This window comes from Bombus pyrosoma, linkage group LG13, assembly GCF_014825855.1.
Source record: "Bombus pyrosoma isolate SC7728 linkage group LG13, ASM1482585v1, whole genome shotgun sequence".
In the NCBI taxonomy this organism is placed as follows: Eukaryota; Metazoa; Arthropoda; class Insecta; order Hymenoptera; family Apidae; genus Bombus; species Bombus pyrosoma.
The window spans coordinates 4,303,787-4,324,629 of NC_057782.1; the positions used below are offsets into that span (position 1 = coordinate 4,303,787).

At 38.5% G+C, this 20,843-nt stretch overlaps 1 protein-coding gene across 4 annotated transcripts in view; it reads left to right on the top strand.

The window, feature by feature from the left end:
• The first annotated feature begins 10,569 nt into the window (after window positions 1–10,569).
• LOC122574039 overlaps window positions 10,570–20,843 on the top strand; it is a 40,359-nt gene continuing 30,085 nt past the window's right edge. For 3 of the 4 annotated variants that reach the window (XR_006318878.1, XR_006318879.1, XM_043741119.1), the window contains exons 1-2: window positions 15,223–15,768; window positions 17,138–17,357. Coding sequence is in view for 2 of the 4 variants with exons in the window: in XM_043741119.1 (XP_043597054.1) it covers window positions 17,154–17,357 (204 nt within the window). In the remaining 2 variants the exon portion in view is untranslated. Of the gene's footprint in view, window positions 11,475–11,586; window positions 11,881–15,222; window positions 15,769–17,137; window positions 17,358–20,843 lie in introns of those variants that run through there. The other variant, XM_043741120.1, reaches the window with a different exon arrangement.

A 20,843-nucleotide genomic window follows, 5' to 3' on the forward strand; every position in this document is an offset into this window, starting at 1 on the left:
TGTTAAATATATATATATATATATGCATTGAAACTTGAAGAAAGAATATAACTCTCATTGAGGAAAAAGCGTGTTTCTCTACGGATACAAAAAGTATCTAAACAGTATCGCTCTTGATCAGCCTTAAGATACACAAATGACAAGAATGTTTATGCATTTAAATGAAGATATCTTCAACGAAAACAGGTAGGAGTTTAACATGACATCATTCCCTATTCTCTATTGGTTGCTGATAGAGCAGACACGAATGCATTCGATTGTGACCAAAACAGGTTTTTTTCGGGACCTGCCTAGGAACAGAATGGACAGGTCGACAGGTAAAGATGCAAGATCTTGCTTGGCGCGCCATCATGCATTCACGGGAACCGTGTTCGGCATAATAATGCAACGTAATTCCAATACACTGTCTGCGTTTTTTATCTGCTGCGATCGACATGAAGAAATTATCTATCAGAAACATCTCTCAATACATACAATAATTGACCATACAATTTATTCGATCAGAAAATGTTCAGCCTACAATTTTTTATTATTTATTACATGTCCACATTAAGGGTTCGATGTTACGATTGCTTGAAAAGGCTTCTTGTGCTCTGCTGACATAACAAGACGACGTACTCGCTAGTCTGAAAGATTTGGGATAATCGACGCCTTGTTCACCAGATCGCGTAACCGACATCGTGATCGATGGATTCTAAGAACGAGAGAAGCAATGAAATTAATCACGCATGCTTACTGTATCGTGTTTCTTGTTCTCAATTAATTTGCAACAATCGACGACACGCGTACAGTTATCTTTCTCAATTGCAACCAAACGACGTCATGATTGTTTGGATCAACGATTAAATAACGCGTCTATTCTGTTCCCCAGAGACAAAACGAATTTTTATTTCGTTTACTATATCTGATCGCTGGAGTTGCACGTGTTGCCGTAATCACGTCTCGCTGTCGTCCTACGCGGGAAAGGAACCAACTTTTCATTCGCCATGTCTCGCAGCTGTTCACCGGTCGCGATAACGTGGGCGACGGCGACCTCACTCAACGAAAACTTTATATTTTCGAAAGGTGAGCAAAAATCATGAATTTCTAGCCTTCGTACCACCCACGAGATGGTGGCACCCACGTTTTTCCAGGCACCTGCGCGATCATGTCGATATCCTATTGGTCAACACGGGTTGATCGATCGCTCAATACCGCCTCTGACGTAACATTACGTGTTTGAATCTCGTCTTTTCAACAGCCTGTCGTTCGATATTCAATCTCGCTTTTATTAATGTATAAACTTCTTCTATGTTCATTTATTTATTATATGAGATAAATCTTTTTACATAGAGAAAAAAAATAGGGATATAAAATTAAGATAGAAATGAAAGTGACAAAAATTAGAGTTAAATTATTGTTTCTTCACAGTTAAAATAAGGCTAAGTAGATAAACTGTATCAGTGACTCTGAAGAAAGTAGAATTTTTTATACTGATTTAAAGATATTTGAAAGCAAACTTCAAATTCTTGTTCCCGTTTCAATTACAGAATTTTATAACTTGTTACTTTGGTATATCAATTGAATTATTTGGTATATTATGAAATTGTAAATGTGTCAGAGGATGTATTGACAGACTAAATAAGATCAACCAATACATAAACTTTATTGAATATCAATTGAGAGATCATAACGATACAAAAATAGAATTTGAAAATTCAAAGTATACAATATCCATATAACAATATACAATAAGTATATAATATCAAAGTATACAGTATAATGCATTTCCAAGAAAGGAAAAGACGAATGATGTGATAGATTCTATCGCACATTAGCTGTAATAACTGTCGAAACACCAGACCATAATAATTTATCGCGTGTGTCGCAAGCGGAAGTAAAGAAACCGATGCCAGATCACGATCCGCTTTTGTCGAACCGCGGTACAATATGACATCGGGTTCTCATGTACTCGCCACGTCGCGTCGGTGCGACAATAAACACGCGGTTTACGGCCGCAACATCGCACATGTGTTCACGTCTACACGCGCTTACGCATTTACGTACGCGTAAAGAGCTGGCTGGCGTGAGTACACAGGAAACGTGCAGCCCTATACTACCCGCATGGCTCGGAATGCACGAGAATAGAATCGCGTCCGACCATGCATGTGCGTATCTTAGTCCGCGTACGAGTCTTGGTGCACAATAGCAACGACACCCACTAGTGCTCGTGCACACGATAGAATTTATGTTTGTCAGCGTGCTGGATGGATGTAGTATCAGTCGACGCGCGTATATTATAATACTCGCTTAACTACATCCTTCGTACGTACGATCGACCATACGTGTACATTATACATCGTTGTGGAGTGTACACCTGTGTGCATGAAACAGGCATGTAAGTACAATGCTCGTGTATACGATACAGGTTGTTCCTCGACCCGAGTGTACGGTGACTAGGCGGAAAGACGATTTCTTCGCGGAAAGAGATGGAAGACTGATATATTCTCGCATTGGGATCGTTTAATTAGCTAGCCGTATAATTAGGTGCTTTCTGTTTACCGATTTACGTATATGTGCCGTTGATTCACGTGCTACAAAGAGGACTTTAGCTTTCTAAAAGAAGAGCGCACGACCGTGTGATTTTCGTCGACAATCAGGAAAGTAAGACCAGCACGATTTCGACATTAATCAGTGTTAAATTTCTTCGACGTTGACTTTCTTCCTTTCCCTTCGTGTATTAATATGTGTAATATGTTCCCTCCTTTGCTCAGATCGAAGCTCACCATCGACGTTGCTTTTTATGCCACCGAATCGAATTCCTACACCTTTTAGCCTGACGCCCCAAGCAACGGAAGTCTTGCCGGTTCTCCCGTTTAACCGGCCTGCACATGTGTGCGCGCTGCACGTGTTTCTATCGTGCGTGTCCCGTTTGACACTGGTGTGCGGGTTGATTGTGTCGCATGTGAGGTTGCTTCGTGAGGTATTATGCTCCTTCTTGGTCGTTACCTTGTCAGGAATTCAAACGGAAGCCCGACTGGTTGTGCCTAAGGTAGTCTATCGTCGAGGAATCTCTTCGATTAATTTCGATCAAAAGTACCACCGATCAAGATCGATTTTGCCATGTAATAACTTTGTAAATAATGCTGTAACCTAGACATTTATCAATATAGCATCAAAAGAAATTACGCATCTTAATGGAAAAGTTGTAGATATAGTATCAACAACATTTATGCTCCATTATTGAGATCTTCTTCGTGGATCTGATGACTGGATCGAATATTTTTGTTAATTAACGCTTGCATGAAAAATTCATATTACATACGGTGTCGAAATCCATCGAAAGTGGCACGAGATTTTATGACTTCATTTCCAATGCAAATGATCCTCGTGGTTCGTTGATTCTTTACGTGGAATTGTTTCAATTCGAAATCAACATAGACGAAGAAGATTCAATGTCAAAATTTACTACAAAGGTCCTGATTCTTTGAAAATACTCAATTAATATTCCATTAATAAATAAACTATGGATGCTTACGTATAGGTAAGAAATTTAAATGTACGAATATTTAAATACGATAATATACATAGTGCAGAAAATATCCAATGTAAGGTACTCGTTATAATATTTAGAGGACGAAGTGTAATTGCATTCATAAAAACATGAATTTGCATAAAAAGAATCGCAGTCTATTGATGAATTACTCGTGAACAATTAAAGTGGCCTTCTCTATAGACGATAGCAAATTAACAGTCAGAGATTTCACCGCGTTCCGCATGAACTTCCACACGAAGATCATACTCAGCTATACATATAGCATAAGTACATACTCAGCTTCGTGTCAGGTGGTTCCTCTCTATCACACAAGCGCATCTTAGATTAGTACCAAGAAAATAATCGCAAGACAACTACCACCATTCGCAGCATATTCGCGGTTCCCATCCATCTCGCAGAAACAATAGGTCGTTCGACGAAGAAAAAGAAAGAGAGAGAGGGTTGCCGCTTTCCTTTCTCAGACATTCGAGCCAAAGAACGACGACCGCTAAACACAGGCAAGCTTTCGAGACGCGTGATCCTGAAAGCAAGAAGAAGGGAATATTTTAGAATGCAAGGCTCTAATTGGTAACGTCAATTATTTTATAAATAATAACGGATCTACAGCTTATAGAAAATTAACGTTCTTCCGGTCAGACAGCAAGATTTCTCGATGGATAAAAACGAGTGAAAGTGAGGTCTCGTAATAAAGGGTATCGGGGAAACAGAGGAAGAAAATACTGGAATGCGAAGCTTTCGAGTTGCGTGATCTCGAAAGCAAGAGTAGAAGAAAATGCGATGGAAAATAGACTAGAAACCAGTGGAAATAAGGCGAATTCGCGCGACCAGAACCATAGAAGCGGTGAATATATGTATGCAACGAAGAGTTAATTTGCCTCTCTCACGCAATTCAGGAAGGCCGTTATTCGCGAAGGACGCTTCCCACGTTATTCGCGTCAGATGTGCGCTACTGGACTCTCGCCCCGTCTAGGGGCATGGTCGAAAAACATTTTTTGAGCATCGTTTAAACGACCAATTTAGCCCCTTAATTATACCGAAGGAAGTTTTATTTAACATTTAAGTACCGGCGATGAATCTGCAAATTGCCATTGGTATAAACGAATTTCTTGCGCAGGAATGCCGAGGATTACATTCATCGCTTCGTATTATCTTGTAAAGAGAGTAGGATTACGCTTTCTGCCTTTGAAGTGAATAATCGAGTCATACTTATGCGAAATGAAAGTACGAGTCTCATCTCAATGACCTTGCCAGTTCAATATGTTTTGACTCTAACATCTAAGATTCTTGTTATGCCGAGAAAAGGTTACAATAGAACTCATCGACAAGTAATCTATTCATATAAATGTAATCCATGTAATAGAAGTTCAATAATTTCTCCCACTATTTACTTACTTTCCGTTCACATAGTACGAACTCATAATCAGATAATTGAATTTAACCAGGAATTCATTTAACCTACTACTACTAAATGTTTTTACATATACTACTTTTCCTCGCGTATATGAAAAATGCTAAACAATGACCACTGATGGATTTACGAATTTTATAAACTTTCATTTCAAAATATATAATATAGCCTTCCTCTAAATTTGACAAACCACAATATCTCAGATCGTCAGAACGACTGTGCACTCTAGAGTACCATACGTACAAATAGATTAATCGGCAACTAACTGGGATTTCGTTTCAATTAATGAAATTCTATATTATCAATTGAAAGGAACTACTTAGATTAAGATGTTAGTTAAGGGAACACTTGGGACCAGAATTCGATGAGCTTCGTCTCGGTTCGCCGAGGTCACACGAGACGGTCACGCACTACCAGTTGCAAGGTATGGGTGTCGAAACGCCTATGATGCTCCAGAAGTTCGGATTTCCAGATTCTTCATTACGCTTTATATCTCTTTATTCTACCTAAGATTCTTATTATTCGATTTTATGTATACTGAAATTTGACATTTTTTCAGTTTTCCACATAGAAAGAAAATGGATGTTTCTCTTCAAACGATTTGGCTGTAGTAAAACTCACATATCGTTTCATCATGTCCGAGAACCGAGAGATTTTGTACCGGAAATTTGAAATTCTTAAGCAATGAAAGTATCGAGCGTTTAGCACGGTCACATACTGTGAGCGCCGGAAATGCATAACACAGCGTGGTGAAAACTCGATCGCACCTTCATCATATCCTGAAATTAGTAAACAGGCTGCAAGTTCCCAGAGTTGAAAGGAACAGGTTTCACCGTGATTAGAATTCTGGCACTTGGCTAATGCTTTATGTCACCTGTTTCTTCATTACGTAAACATTTTCCCACACGACGTATTTAAAAATTTCGTATCGAGAGTCTTTTGAAAACTATTCTTTTGAAAATTTTTAATCGAATATTATTCCTCCATTCGTATCGAAGATATTCAAGTCTAATGAATTAAACTAAATCGATTTGTTTCACGTGACTGTTCGGGAACCGTTCTAAGTTGCACGCGATCTGTCTGATCGAAGATTGCAGGAAGACTTCGCAGCAAGAAGACTTCGTGGCCTCGAACCAATTGCCCGTTTCTCCAACTCATACCGCGGAAATGTTCGATTTGCAGCGAAGAATTACTTCTGCTGACTCGCTTGCCGGAAACGTCGATGCCCTTATCATACCTTGTATGGAATTATTTCTTCTAAAAATCCGTGTCACGTATGCCACGACCGGTTAATAAATATACTAGAAAGCTTCGAGACGAATTCGTATGATACATGAGCGTATATAATTACACCGATATTCTCATTTCCAGCGTGGCAATCGTTAAATGATACACGGTATAGATCCACGATCATTTCGCGTGGCTATACCTTATTTGCCGTCGTCACTTATCGTGTACAGTTATCGTAGCTTGCACGAGTCTCGTTTTGATCGAAGATCAACAAATGAACTGTGATTTATTGATCGTCGTCGTAGTGTTAGTATTTCGAGATACCGTCGGACCCTGTAGTAGCAAACAGATGTCAGATATGTACGTGACAAAACGCGCGACTCAATAATCGTTTACGTGTGTTGTGACACGGGCAGCTCGTGCCAATGCATTGCAATGGATCTGCATTTTCAAACAGTAGTTTTGAAATTCCCTTGGCGAATAATCATAATCCCGGTTCATCGTCCCGTGTAATTTCCCGTATCTTTTCGCAAACTCCGTAACGAATGATGCATGAAGTAACGGGACTCGAATATCGAGTTAATTAATTGCATCTTCGTTGCATACAACCGAAAGCAGCCATTTCTACGTTCTTGCTGATTTAGAAGAATTTCTAGTTGGTTCGTGTCTACGCAATTTTGCGTGCGGATAGTGGACACGCATGCACACGAAACGCAATGGTTGACACGGCAAGATACGAGATTTTGTGCAAGCGAGGCAGTTGCGTGCACGCTTGAACTTGGTAGCAGAATTTAGACGCGGAGACGATTTTCAGTAATTCAGATTGTTTCTTGCGACGATTCGTGGATTTTTAGTTCATGGTTAACGGGACTAAATCATCGTGGCGCATAGCGGTATATGAGGATAGCGTGCAGAGGATCATGCTTGAAAATGCGAAGAGTATTAAAATCAAGGCATTGTATTTTAGTATTAACCTAGTGGCGATATACTATAGATAGAAGAGTAATATAGTTCACGGAGCTTCCCTGGCAATTTTTATTTTCATCGTTACGGTTAGGTAGGCGAGAATCCGGCGGAAGTGGAAGCGATTTAGGTGTTACACTACTGCAGTGCCGGAAATACACGGGCAGACCCTGTGCAACAAATCGAAGCTCCATTGTTCGTCGCGAAATCGCGCTTGTAATCCGGAAGTGGGGGCTCGTTTCCGGAAGAAGGTGAAAAAGTGTCTGAGAGATTGCGAGTCTAATGAGACAGAAAGTGATGGTACTGTTCACCTTCCCTGTTGAAACAATTCCTACGGTACCGCTTCTAATTTCTAATGGATCGTCTCCGCCGTTTAGTCACGGTTTGATTGATAATCGCAACGAGATCGAATCGTAACGGGAGAAACGAGGAAATTCGAGTTTCGCGCGTTGTCGCTGGTGTCACTCCGCATATTAGATTCTGTCAGGAAGATATACGAGCTGTTCCACAAAAGACATTATTCGTTCCTGGCGTCGTTTCCTCTTTCATCACGATGCTTTTACGTGTAATCATACTAAAGTGGTTTCGTTACATGAAAACGCAGAAATAACGATCCGACGTGTGTTTGCATGCAAGGGTGGAAGGTGCAACGATCGAGCCGCTCCCTTTGTAAGGCGCGGCCCTTTCGAGGGTGTGGTGTTTGCTACACGACAATACCACGGTCTACTCCCTTATTTCTAAGCCTCGTTTTGTAAATTTGCGTTGGTACAACGTGTCCTGTTTAATAAAAAAACAAAGCATCGTTCGTAGAGCTCACGTTGATGTATGGAGATGAACAAAAGTAGCGATACAGAATAACATCTCTTGTCTGGTAATGTTCTGTATTAATTTGTAAAAATGTGATTCTTTATGGATTTTTTTTTTTTATAAAATATGATTTACAAGGGTTGAAAACAGTTATAATATTAATATTGATTTTAAAACAGTAGAATTTTTATTTTACTTTAATTTCGAAATTCATGATTTACGAAAAATATTAGTTAAAAATTGTACGTTTTATAAAACACGGGAATTTACAGAGAAATCTGATCAGTGTCGATACTCTTATTCATCAGTGTAAACTGTAAACTTAATTCCCATTCGCATGAGTGTTCTGTTCGGCGATACATACATATTACCAGCAGTTTATAATATTACACGTCTGAAGTACATAAATTATTTCCACGTAATACGTGTTAATTACAGTTGTGTATGAACTTTGAACTTTCTACGAACTTTCCTATTAGAACTTTTTTCCAATTTGTCGAGTCTATATTTTACACTTTCCACGTGCGTCGTTCAAGGTGTTACATAGTACGAGTACATCTCGGATGAAAGCCGCGCTGTTCGCGAACGACAGGATGATGTACGTTTTGATTCTTCGGTTACGATAGGTCCGCGCGGAAAGACGATTTATACTCTCGCGGCGTCTTATTGTCAGCGAATGTTTGTCAGTGGACGATCAGAATTGTTTATCCTATGACATACTCGTCGGTCTCTTAGTCATAACTTATTCGTCATATGATATTCAACGAGCTACGTATAGCGGCGTAAACGTGACGTACGTTTAAGATAAAAAGTCTTAACAATGGAACATGACCGTATGCCTCATCTTAGAATTATCAATCATATTTGTCGAACCTGAGATGCGCCTCGAATTTCTTCCTTGGCCTTAACAGGAAGTAAAGAGATTAAGTCGAATTTCTATACGCATTGTTACTATTTACTGCTAGACATACATGTAATATATTTATTGCTATTTTTAGCGTTAATTATCGAGTAGTGTTGGTGATTGAATTATTCCACTTTAATTTCTGTGCGATTCGACGAAATAATTTAGAGAGACAAATCAGTAGGCAGCGTATTGAAATAAATATTATTACTTAAAATAGAAAGATTTTTAGTGAAAGAAGAATCTAAGAATGCTTGATTGTATTTGTATTTAATGGTAGATGTAGTAGTACAAAGCAATATGTGTATTGAAACAGACACTAAAAATAACTAATGAGAGAAAGAACGCAATTCGAAGGGGTGGTTAGTCTTATTTTAGTAGCAACAACTGTGCTAAATTCTTTTTGACGATAATAGTAATTTCGTGATCTGTCAGGGGTCTCTTCATACCATTTACACGTTCGTTGCCCCTCGTTGCCCTCTGTCAACTCTGTCTGAAGAAATCGGAAAGTTCACGAAGCGTGTAATGTAAGTCAATGGTCGGATAGAATGCAAGAGGTGTTCTATATGTGCACAACCACTCCCGAATTGCCGATCCTATAAACTCGGGATCAATTAATCTATTACGTAACGTGTATACGTTACATTCAGAGTAAGTAATTACAAACTTTTGTCGTTAATTAAACGCGCCTAGCGTAACGCTCGAATTCCTCGTGTCACTTGCAAACATTCCGTTCGAATAGTTTCAGCGTAATCTGTTTTCTTTTATAATAAATTTAAATACTTCCGCTGTGCATAATTTTTCAAAGGTATGAATTATTTCTTGACACGTTTTCAAGACAAGATGTGGTGTCAGGAACGGAAATTGGTTGTTTACTAAGTGCAGCAATATCGAGATTTAATACCTGGAGTATGACTGGACTAGTTTCGCCCGTCTTGAATAACTTTTCCTTTTTCGCCTGACTTGATGGCCTAAACTGGCGAGCACTTAGGAGATTAATCGTCATTGATTAATGTATGTTCTCTGCTATCTGTAAATTTTCATTGTTATCAAAAAATATATATTTGTTTTGATATGAACTATGAATAAACAATCCCAGAATATAAATAAATAAACTCAGAAATTAAAGATAAAGAAAATACAAATCAGCCTTTCATCTGTTTTTCAACTTTATGATAGTTAACTATCTACAATTTATGGTATTCCAAAATTGGCACCAGTAACGACAGGCTTTCTAATTTATAATATTTCGATGTTTTATTCGTAAGATAAAATTTTAAACTGGAACTGAAAGACACTTCCTCTTTACTTTCAGAAATAACCGATACATTCGTTGAAGTGGATCTTGAAGTAATGGCGGCGTCAGACAGCTTCGCGATGAAAGCAACACTCCTGGGAATGAAGAACTCATCGAAGAACTATCTCCTGAACTAGATGCCGTCGGCAAATCTTGTTATAGTGGATGCCGCGGGATATGCAATCGAGAGATATCCCGCGGTGCTTCTTTCGATCCACTTAAAATTTTTTGGGCCCCGTTACTCCGGTTTTCTTGCGCTACTTGCATCAGGAGAATGCTCGCGTAACAGACTACTCGTACTTCGTATACGAAACACTTACTCTTCCTAAGAACATCTCGTAAAAGTACATATTAGATTGTGATAATACGCAGTCTGCAATTTCTAATTAATTTTTTCATTTCTTAAACATATGTATTTTTAATTTTATGTTTGATATAAGTTTTGGGAAATTTTAGGATATTTAGGTATTTACAATATTTATTGCTCGGATAAGTCATTACAAAATTAAGTCGTTCGGAAAAACGACCCAAGGATTTTCAATGAATAGAAAAATTATCGATGCACACGATTAGTAAACAATTTTGTTTCATCATGATCTCGTCCAATTATCTGGGAGCGTGTTAAACCTTAACAAACAATATGATATTATTGGGTTAGTGTACAGTTGTATACGCAGAAAACAACACCCATGGGAAAGGACACGAACTCGTCGATGACCATGGGGAAAGAGTCCACTTGATGTTGGGGGTCCCTTTGAATGCATGCAGCACGGCACGGTCCCGGAAATCAGTCCCGTCACGCAGGCCGGAAACTGGACGATGCCACGTTGCTGGATTGACATTAAATCCCATCAACCATTCTCTCTGTTCAAAGCAATTACTTATTCCATGTTAACGTATTACAAATTACAAATTAAACTTGATTTTCGTGATCCGCTTAATAGTTCATCTAATTTAAAAACGCAAATTTCTAAAAATATTCGTATAATACACTAACTATAAGTCACCATTACATATATAAGATGTATATCGTAGCATTTCTCCATTCTCAAGAATTTTTTCTTCAGTATCAAAGCTCAGAGAAGTCTCATCGATACTTCTCTCTTCACAGATTTCTCTTCGAACTGCACGAATGAAGGCTGCAATTGGTCCATCAAAATCGAATTCCATATCGACTGCATATAATATGGTGCTTTGTCGGCTCGCTTCCGCCACAGGTTCCGTAGCCTGAAATTTAAAGATCTTCAGGGGTAACATTATTTTCAGGTCGTAACACTCGGTTTAAGACGATATTCGGTTTCGGTACCGACGAACAGGTTCGCCTTGCAAGGTGAGATGCGTGCTTCTCCCGTTCTTTCATTCTCTTCCACCTTCTTCGTCTGACCATTTTCGTCTCCTACCTATACAACCCTCTACATTCGTCAACGTGTTCTTTCCAACAGTGTGGGTACCTATGAGTGCACGTACGCGCGTGTGCAGGTGCACGATGGGCGTACGCCGTGCAGCTTGCAAAGAATTGCACACGAAGGAAGAGACTCGCCTGTGGGAAAGTAACGCAACACCATGAGAGCCAGCGACCTGGACCGCTGCTGCCAAACTCCCATAGCGGCGTATGCATGCCATAGCAGCGTACTCGTGGTGCTGGATGTGCTTGTTGCGTGCACGAGGATAAAGTGGCTGACCACCGTGGTTCCGATATGCTCTCTGACTTCGTTCTAGCCGAGTTCCCGTCCCTGGTAAGCGTGTTCCTACTGTATGAATTGGTAAAAACATTTTCATTCATTGAATATCGATCTCAGACTATAGTTTGTCAGAGATACTATTAGAATCTTAATTCCTGCTGATTGACAATTTCCGAATTGCAAATATATGTATGTATGTATGTATTGCATCTTAAGAATTTGTATTTTGGTATCTTTCATTCATCTTATTTAGATTTGGGATTATAGTTTAACATGAATATTATAATGATGTAACATGATATGATACAAAATATTATTTCAAATTATAGCTACGATATACATATAAATTAAAATATAAATGAAAATCTTTTCATGCCTCATACGAAGGATTTTTGTTTCCTCTAGTGCAATGTTCCTTCAGCCAAGACTTGTGAATTTTTCTTAGTGATTTATGAGGATTTAAACGTCTCATAAACGATCCACGATGATTTTATTTTCTAAAATTTGGAACATTGTAAGCCTGGAAGAGATCCGAGTCGTGGCACGATGACGAGCTGCATCTATGATAAATGAGCGAATCGAAAGTCGCACTCGAGTGCTCCTTTCGCATGACATACAAGTTTCAGACTTATCTGCCGATTGCAGCTGCGACGGGAGTGATCTAGTTGCCGTAGCTAATTGAATTTTCTCCTTGAGATCGTCGCGAACGAAGCCAGACAGCCGAGGGAAATGCTTCTCACAGGAGGCTCGTTGTTCGCGACAAAAGGCAAGAGTGTTGCACCAGGGAATCGCGATATCACGCGTGGCTGAGACTCCACGGCTTTCACGTTGCGATATATTTACTCGACGTTCCTCTACTTAAGGGTTGAGATGTCTATAAAATCCTTCTGATGGTACCGACAGTGGCATCAGAATGTTTTACGCTCTTCACGGGTCTTCGACCTCGAACGAAAAAAAACACAATTATAATAGGAAGAGAGTGTTGTCAATTGATCATAATTTATTTAATCTGCCTATAAATCATAGAATTACTTGGTAAATGGTCGAGTAATCTCTATTAACTATAGCTACAAATTTGATAAATGGAGACTATAAATTTCAAAATTCTTATTCGGTATATTTACAATATCTTTATAGCTATATCATATCTACTTTAAATAACTCGACCACCCCATAGAACCCTTGCAAGGTAAAACCCACGCAGGTATAATGATACGCTTCCTATTCGTCTTTTCTACGTTTCAGCATGCAACCTGCACCCTACCCAAGGACCAATCGGTTCCGCTCATGTTGATTCTTTTCGCAGTCTTTGTGAACGAGCGAAGTAGCACTCACGAACGAACGTGTGAAGCATTTTCACCTGTTCAAAGGCGATACTTGCGGAATCCATAGGATCTCAGACGAAAGAGAAGCTCCGCGTTACGTCGCGAGAGAAATCAGTAAAAAGATTATCACTGGTAAGAAGGAAATTGCCCTAGTCGTTTCCGGAATGAAAGCAAACGCATAACTTTCTTTCGTCTTCTGCTCGAGGGATCGCGTTTATTCAATTTAGATCGTATCTAGAACACTGGAAAACGAAATGTTTTTCAATCGAGTCTTAATCTAGGAAATAATCATAGGTTTTTCATAAGTGTAGACATTTCTGTCTAAACTACAGACATTTTCGTAGTTGTACTCCTACGTGAAGAACAATCGTTTCTCTTCGAAGAAATTAACACGAAATTTTTTCCCTCGGTGTATAATCGACGCCCATACATTCATGGATTTTATGTGATTACGTAGGAAGCACTACTTCTCGTCTTTATGTAGTTCTTTTTCTGTTTCGTCAATATAGGCACCGTCGCATGACTAAAATATCGCCTTCTATAAAGGGAAGACGAAACTTCTGTATCGAAGATAACTCGTTGTCACGGTCGATTTAACTTGCGAGTCGCGAGTATCGCGTAGGAGTTTATCAGAAAACAGCCTCTTACCAACGTTCTACATTTTCCCTAAAGGAAGATTGCCTTAAAAAGCTCACTTATCAACAATTATAATAGAAGCGCATATTTAATATTATCGACGTTATTAAACATCGCCCTGCATTACTTATTCCGAAAGGCTCGTTTAGAATTCATGACGTTCTTTGAAAAAACCTGATAATAACTTCGTATAGTCGTGATTTACTATCGGTTTATACTTTCTGAATTTTCTGTACGCGAAACAACGAAGACGAGATGACTGGGCGTGTGTATTCGCGGTAACCATTAGCAGCTAGACTGCATTTTTTCAGAATCTCGAAAGTCGCGCGTGACATCCATTAGTAGGTAGAACTTGTTCCAAAGACATTTGTAATTTACTTTCTTAGGAAGCTACTTGACACGTTTACGGAATTTCAATCATCATTTAAGGCGTCACATGTCACAGGTTGAATTACTTCTCACCCTATGATCGTCTCAGTAATAAATTGGAAACACCTTGTACCCACGTACTCCCAAACTTATACGAAATATAAAATACTATACCCTTCCCTTTCATTACGTCGATATTCAAATTTCATCACGTATGTTATTCCTTAAAATAAACATGCTCGTTAACCCGACAGAAAGAAAGAATAGCTTACAAATTAGAAATCTTGTTGTACAATTTTATTTATTTCAATACGATTTTCATTTAAAAGTCAACTTATTATTCTTTAGCAGATTTAGTGTACTTTCTGGATTGAATTTTAGTAAAATTAAATTGAATTTTAATAGGGTATTTTGATCTTTTTTTACACAATGAATTTTTTGATAACTTTATTAAAACGTTATAGAATCATAATTATTGACAGACAATGAGATTCGTATATAATTTTGTGAATACAACTAAACAGGTAAAACCTACGTAGAGATTTGTTTTATCTAAGTATTGAATATATCATAACAAGTACTATACTTTAGATATTTTACATATTTTTGGATACTATTTGCATTCTGTGAATTTTTTTCCTTTTTCCCGCAGAGCCGTGTGAACCCAATTACCAACGTAAATTTTTACAAACATAATAGAAGAGTTACATTTGCTTCTATATGATTCAAACTTATTTCGCATCAACTCATTCGTTTTTTAATATATGCACCCCAAAAGTGATGATGGCGAAGGATCAGTGAAACGAGACGAAAGCAAAGAAGGAATTAAACCCCGGACATCCTTCTGGCTTACGAATGAACGCCTACTCGTTGCTGAAAAGTTGCAAGCTTCGAGAGAAGCAGTGATAGGATAAAAAGAGAGAGCAAATACTCTTCGTGGACATACGACCGTACGGTAACGAGATTCACGCCCCCGCACCAACACAGCGATAGAAAGTCGCGCGCATAGAACGTTCGGCGGGTCTCGTGCACTCGCAGGAAGGTCGTTTTCTTTCCTCTACGCCTCGTAGGCTTACTACGCCGACTGTACACGACGCGACTGCTCACGCGTCCCTTTCAGTCGTAGCGCAGCGCTCGTGGCGTGTGGAACGTCGTGCAGACGGGTGATTTCAACGCTGGACGAGGCGTCTCGTTCTTTGCTCGTTCAAGCATCGCGCAACGCGTCTCTTATTCTTATATTAAATCCGTCAAAGTCATTAAAGGACTAAAAACATAAGCAGGAATAATAATTCGTGTCATAGTGAATCGTCGAGATAATTACGTGGATTCGAGGAAGGAGAAGCTTGTTCCACGAGGATTCGTCGAGTGACTTTGAATTTTTGGAAGATTTCCAACAACAGAAACTGGAAGATTTAATAGGGACTGTCTAGATAATGTGTTACTAATCGTTGAACAATATTTGGGAGTAATTTGTTCAACAGTGTCGTAAGGTGTAATTATCATCGGATGCACTCAATGCCACTTGTTCGCCAAGTGTAAACATGATTCCCGCGCATTGACGTATGCACCGGACTGCGAGTGCGGGCTGCACTCAGCTGTGAATTGGTAAAAAGTAAGTATCCATGTGAATATTCACGACTGTATTGCGTGATAACGTTATCGATACCGTCTGTCCTTCTCCGTAACACGTGACATTTGAATGAACATATCCCTCGTGTGTGTGTGTGTATATATATATATGGGCTTCGCGGCACGCTTTTAATTAAAAGGAAATAATTAATATGGCTGATTTTGTAATATATTAAATTCAATAGATACGAATGGTCTTCCATACATGGCCCAAAGTATCGAGCGTCGATGTTTAGAATGGCTGTTTATTATTAATGAGAAAAATACAGTTAACACTGTGAGAATGGTTACCAGTTTTTTCTTGCGCTACCTTGTTATGAAAATATTTAACAATCGGGCCACGTACAGCTACCTCTTGGATGCGCATTGCGCTTCTCGCGAATGTTTAAGCTTTCGAACTTCTGGCACGCAGCTGTGTCGCCCCTTAGGCTGTTTATGTGACATTCAAGGGCTTTCCTTCTTTTGTCTGTCTCTCGTTGCCCCACGAAATTACGTCGATGCTAGGTTTTTTCCTACTAACATGTACCAGGCACAGCTCGGTAATCATCTACAGTCTCGTCGATAATTATCGAACGTCCTTCACTACGGTTGTTTCCCCTTTTCATAGCCTTGAAGAGAGAGGCCGAAGAAGCTATCAGCTACATTAACTTTTTATCCTAAATAGATGTCACGTTATATATACGATATACATTACCCTATCTTAAGTAGCACCAAAGATAGCATAAAATTAGATCAACCTGTTTTCAGGATTCTTGTTAATCCTCGCTTCTAGCCGACCCGTAAACTAGTTTCCTCTCCGTTATTGGATTAATTACCACAATGAAAGGCACAATTAAATGATACAACAATAAGCATTACAATGTACAATTGGAAATTGCTTCTTGGAATATTATTTGAATGAAATTATTCAATTTTACATGTTGAAAGGAGATTCAAATTCAAACGCATAGTTAAATTAGCATTTAATTTCATCTGCGTGATACTAAATATTATTGGATGTAATTGAACTGCAGGATCCAGTCAATAGATTATTAGATTAAATCACTAGATGCAATTGATCAATTATGTTTTCTGAAAATTCCTCAGTTTGTTTCTTAAGTTCAATCAGTCTTCTTTTCTTCAATTTACTTTCTAATCTTTTATGAATCTGATTTATAGTATTTCTTAAGAGCAGAGTATATTTGATTTATGTTTAATTTTACATACCTGAAATAATTCACTTTTCACAGTTAAACATTTTTAGACTTCGTTTCGATGAAGTCTATCAGTTGTTTGGCTTCTAGATATGTAGTACGATCAACAGTTTCATATTTTGAGCAAAACTAAAGGAAACAACCGAATTTCAATTTCAGGTGAGATCAAAGAGGGATGCTGAAGCACGTGTCAGTCTCGCCGTGGCGAGGGCGAGCAGATAGTGTGAGCCTGGCTTCGAGCGGGGGTGCGAGTAGCTGCGGAAGCGGAAGTCCTACCCCTGGACACACACCACCGCCATCAAGGGCATCTTCGTGCGCTTCGCTTGCGCCCTTAACCGCCCTTTCGAGTTTTTCTCCTGCTGACGCAACTCCACAGCAGGTAAGTCCATCAAATTACATACAACTCTTCCCTTTTCACACCGATCTCGATTGTCTCGATCAAAATAAGGTTGATCGAACCTTTTGTTCGTAATCAAATGAGGATTAAATCGAACAAAAGACCATGCTAGATGAAAAAAGTCGCGCATGAAGCAAAGAGAAAGGTCGAACGCGCCGCGGGAGGGTACAAAAAAGCAATGACGTGGTTGCTTAATGAAGCAAACGAGGAGAACAAAACGTTATCCGTGACAGGCGTTAAAACGGTTTCATGAAAACGAGAACAAAACGATTCCCTGCACTTATTAACAGCTGGACCACGTGTGTCCTTGTCCGTTCGCGCTAATGGGATTCATCGGCGGTACGTGTGTTTAATCCACGATTATTTCTGACGTAGTCATTCGCTTGATTACTATCCCACCAAAAATAGTCGCGATTATTTTCGATTGAGTAAACAACATTCGTGATAAAATTATTAATTGATTGAAATTATCAGTTATATTCGAAATTATTACGTCATACAAAATTTCCATTGCGTTAATCGATTCAAGATATTCCGGTATATTTCATTGGTTTTATTTGAACGTTGACAGAAGTCAGGTTTGAGATGAGGGTGAATTTCTCACGAACCGAATGTCCCCAAGTTCATCAAGCAGCAACTGTACGCGGCTCGGTTTCGCATCCCTTTTTGCGCTAACAGAAACATGACTCTCTGGAGGCCCTTGATCCCAGCAAGATGCTTAGGGTAGCCAGTTTAGTCCAACATCTGCGAGGAAATGGAGGACACAACTCAAACCATTTGAATATTCAAATAAAATTTCCAGCGAATGTACTGGTAGTTTCTTTGTGGCGTGTAAATGTAAAATTTCGATCGAGCCAAGTTAATTGGCATTAAAGTCGATTACCCGCATACCTCGCGTATCATCGTCGATATCGCCGGTATCGTTAGTGTCGACCGGCTCAGTCAATAAAAATTAGGGTCATCGCATTTAATGCAATGCGAACTTTACATTATTGCCGGTCAACACCCCAGTTTCTCTAGATATTAACTACACGATTGTTGAATACATAGGTACATTGCAGAGTTTTCATTGTATTTGCTTTTGCCTGGCCCGTTTCACACGAGGCTGCGCCAAAGGTCGTTACAAAACAGCTGGATTCTTCCGTTAACTTCTTCGAGAAACCAACTGTGTATGAGCATCCTGGTCACTGATTTGTGAATATTTTTATGGTGGGTTAGTCATCTCAAATTTTACGAATCCAGTTCTGTTCTTTTAGGAGAAACCATTAACGCCCCCGATTTACATCTCCAATTCTTTATTTTTCACTTCTTCTATTAACCTTCTACGAGAGTAAACAATTTTTTTCTCCAAATTTCTTAATTACCTAAATACGTTGATTAAATCTTAATTTTTTACGAATTTTTTTACTAAATTTTAATTAATCACTTTCGTATAGTTCAGTTAAAACAAATTCGTTAATGATATTTTCACGAACTCGTAGAAAACCTGTCATCGTTTTCTTTTTTTCAAAGAAAGAAGATATATGTCACCCTTAAGGTTGAAGTTCTTTTTTCTTTCGGTGCCTTCCGATGGGCGAAGTTCATCTTTGTCGTACGTCCCGCAGTTTTTGTTCGTGGAACCAGGAATTCTCTGTGAGAACCCCGCATGCCAAGGCGTCGCACATTGCGGCCAACTCACAATGTGAAGTGAAAAACTATACATACCGCCGTAACCCTGATGGATCCACTTAATCGCACTTGCTCCCTGCCTACCGACCTTCGTTCCTTAGTAGGTTGCCAGGAATGAACCGGAGAAACGACTATGTTACGAACAATCAGCTTGTTGCGACTTGCGATATGAAAAACTTTGAAAAGTAGGAACTTTCTCTCCGAACGAAGCAGTCCAGAAGATACAAAAGATGTTACAAAATATTTAATTCATAATTAACCACAAGAATTTTCTAATAGCAAAGCAAAATCTAATAGCAAAGAAGATCAAGAGTTTTCCTTAGTGAAACTCCTAATCTTTAAAATCAATTTTCTCATTTTTCATATAAAAGTGAGTCAAAAAATTTACAGGGAAAGTTTTCTGAAAGATAGCGTGAAGCAAAATTTGGTAAAAAATGATATGGCTAAAAGCGATGGAATGTTCCTCAATGGAAAACGAAAAGTAAATAGCGTGCTCCATTTTAGATGTAGAATGACAATCCGAAAAGTCGGCGCCGTATGGATTACAACGTAATCGCTGGTGGTAGCTTGTCGCGATAGCAAACTATTCTGTCTCTCAGATAGAAGTTGTACTTTGATACGCGTTCGACTGCAATTTGTTTTCGTTGAATCATTTTTATGTCATTTGACACAAATAGGGATTTTTTGTACTTCTTTTTTTATGATCATTTGTATTTTACAGTAGCTCTTTTTTTATATTTTTGTAAAAATTAATATGTTAGAGTCCTATTTTAATTTCCATGCAGCGCGACCAGACTATCGTGCTTGCGATAAGATAAAGAACCCGCGGAAGCACCACGATCTTACTATTCCCTTGCTGGTCGAGAAAAAGTCTGGAAACCGGTATGAAATAAAATGTATTCTGGTCAAAGCTTTCTTTTTTCTCCGTGTTAACTAACTGTAGGAAGATCAACAACGATACTATTGCGGCTTTCAGAATACCACACAATTTTACGTAACTGGGACGAAAAGTAAAAAATCGTCACTCGCGTCCAATGATCTTGATAATGTCAATGTCTTCTCGTAGACATTCCATTACCATATTAAATAGTATCATTACACACCACGAGCACGTAAAACCTCTAACATTTGCATTTATTCAAACAGAAATTTGTTGCTTCTGTTATCTCTTCAATTTTTATATGTTAAATCATCTCTAATCTATTTCATTAGTTTATGACGATTCGATATAGTATTCGTTTTACTGTTAATGGAATACATCGTTAGATACTTCGAAACAAATTGCTATACTCTATTACACACATTTACGAGATAATGGAATAATTTTTCTTTCTCTTAGAACACTAATTCTGATTACGATACTTACTTCTTCTTTTGTACTACATGTTCGTTTTACATAAATTTTCCACGATATCCTTCGTGTAAACTGTCGGTTATAAATATTAAAACATCTGCACAATATATAGAGAAATTAGCAAATATTACTGAAACATTATACATTCTCTTTTCTAATGTTCTAATTTTGGATCAAATAGGATAATCAAATGACTTGCAATTTGCCAAATTTATCTTTATTTATCGATCAAATTAATCATATTTTATTTGTCGAATTTATTTAAACCTGTTTCTACTATGCAGAAGAGTTTGTTAATACTAATAACTTGCAATTTGTCACATGTAAAATTTCGCTAAAAATATTAAATATTTGCTCGTACAAGAGTCGAATTAAAAACTGCAAGATTCACGTAAAGGAAATTCGATGCAGAATCTGGATCATCTCAATGATCGTTGATCGATCAT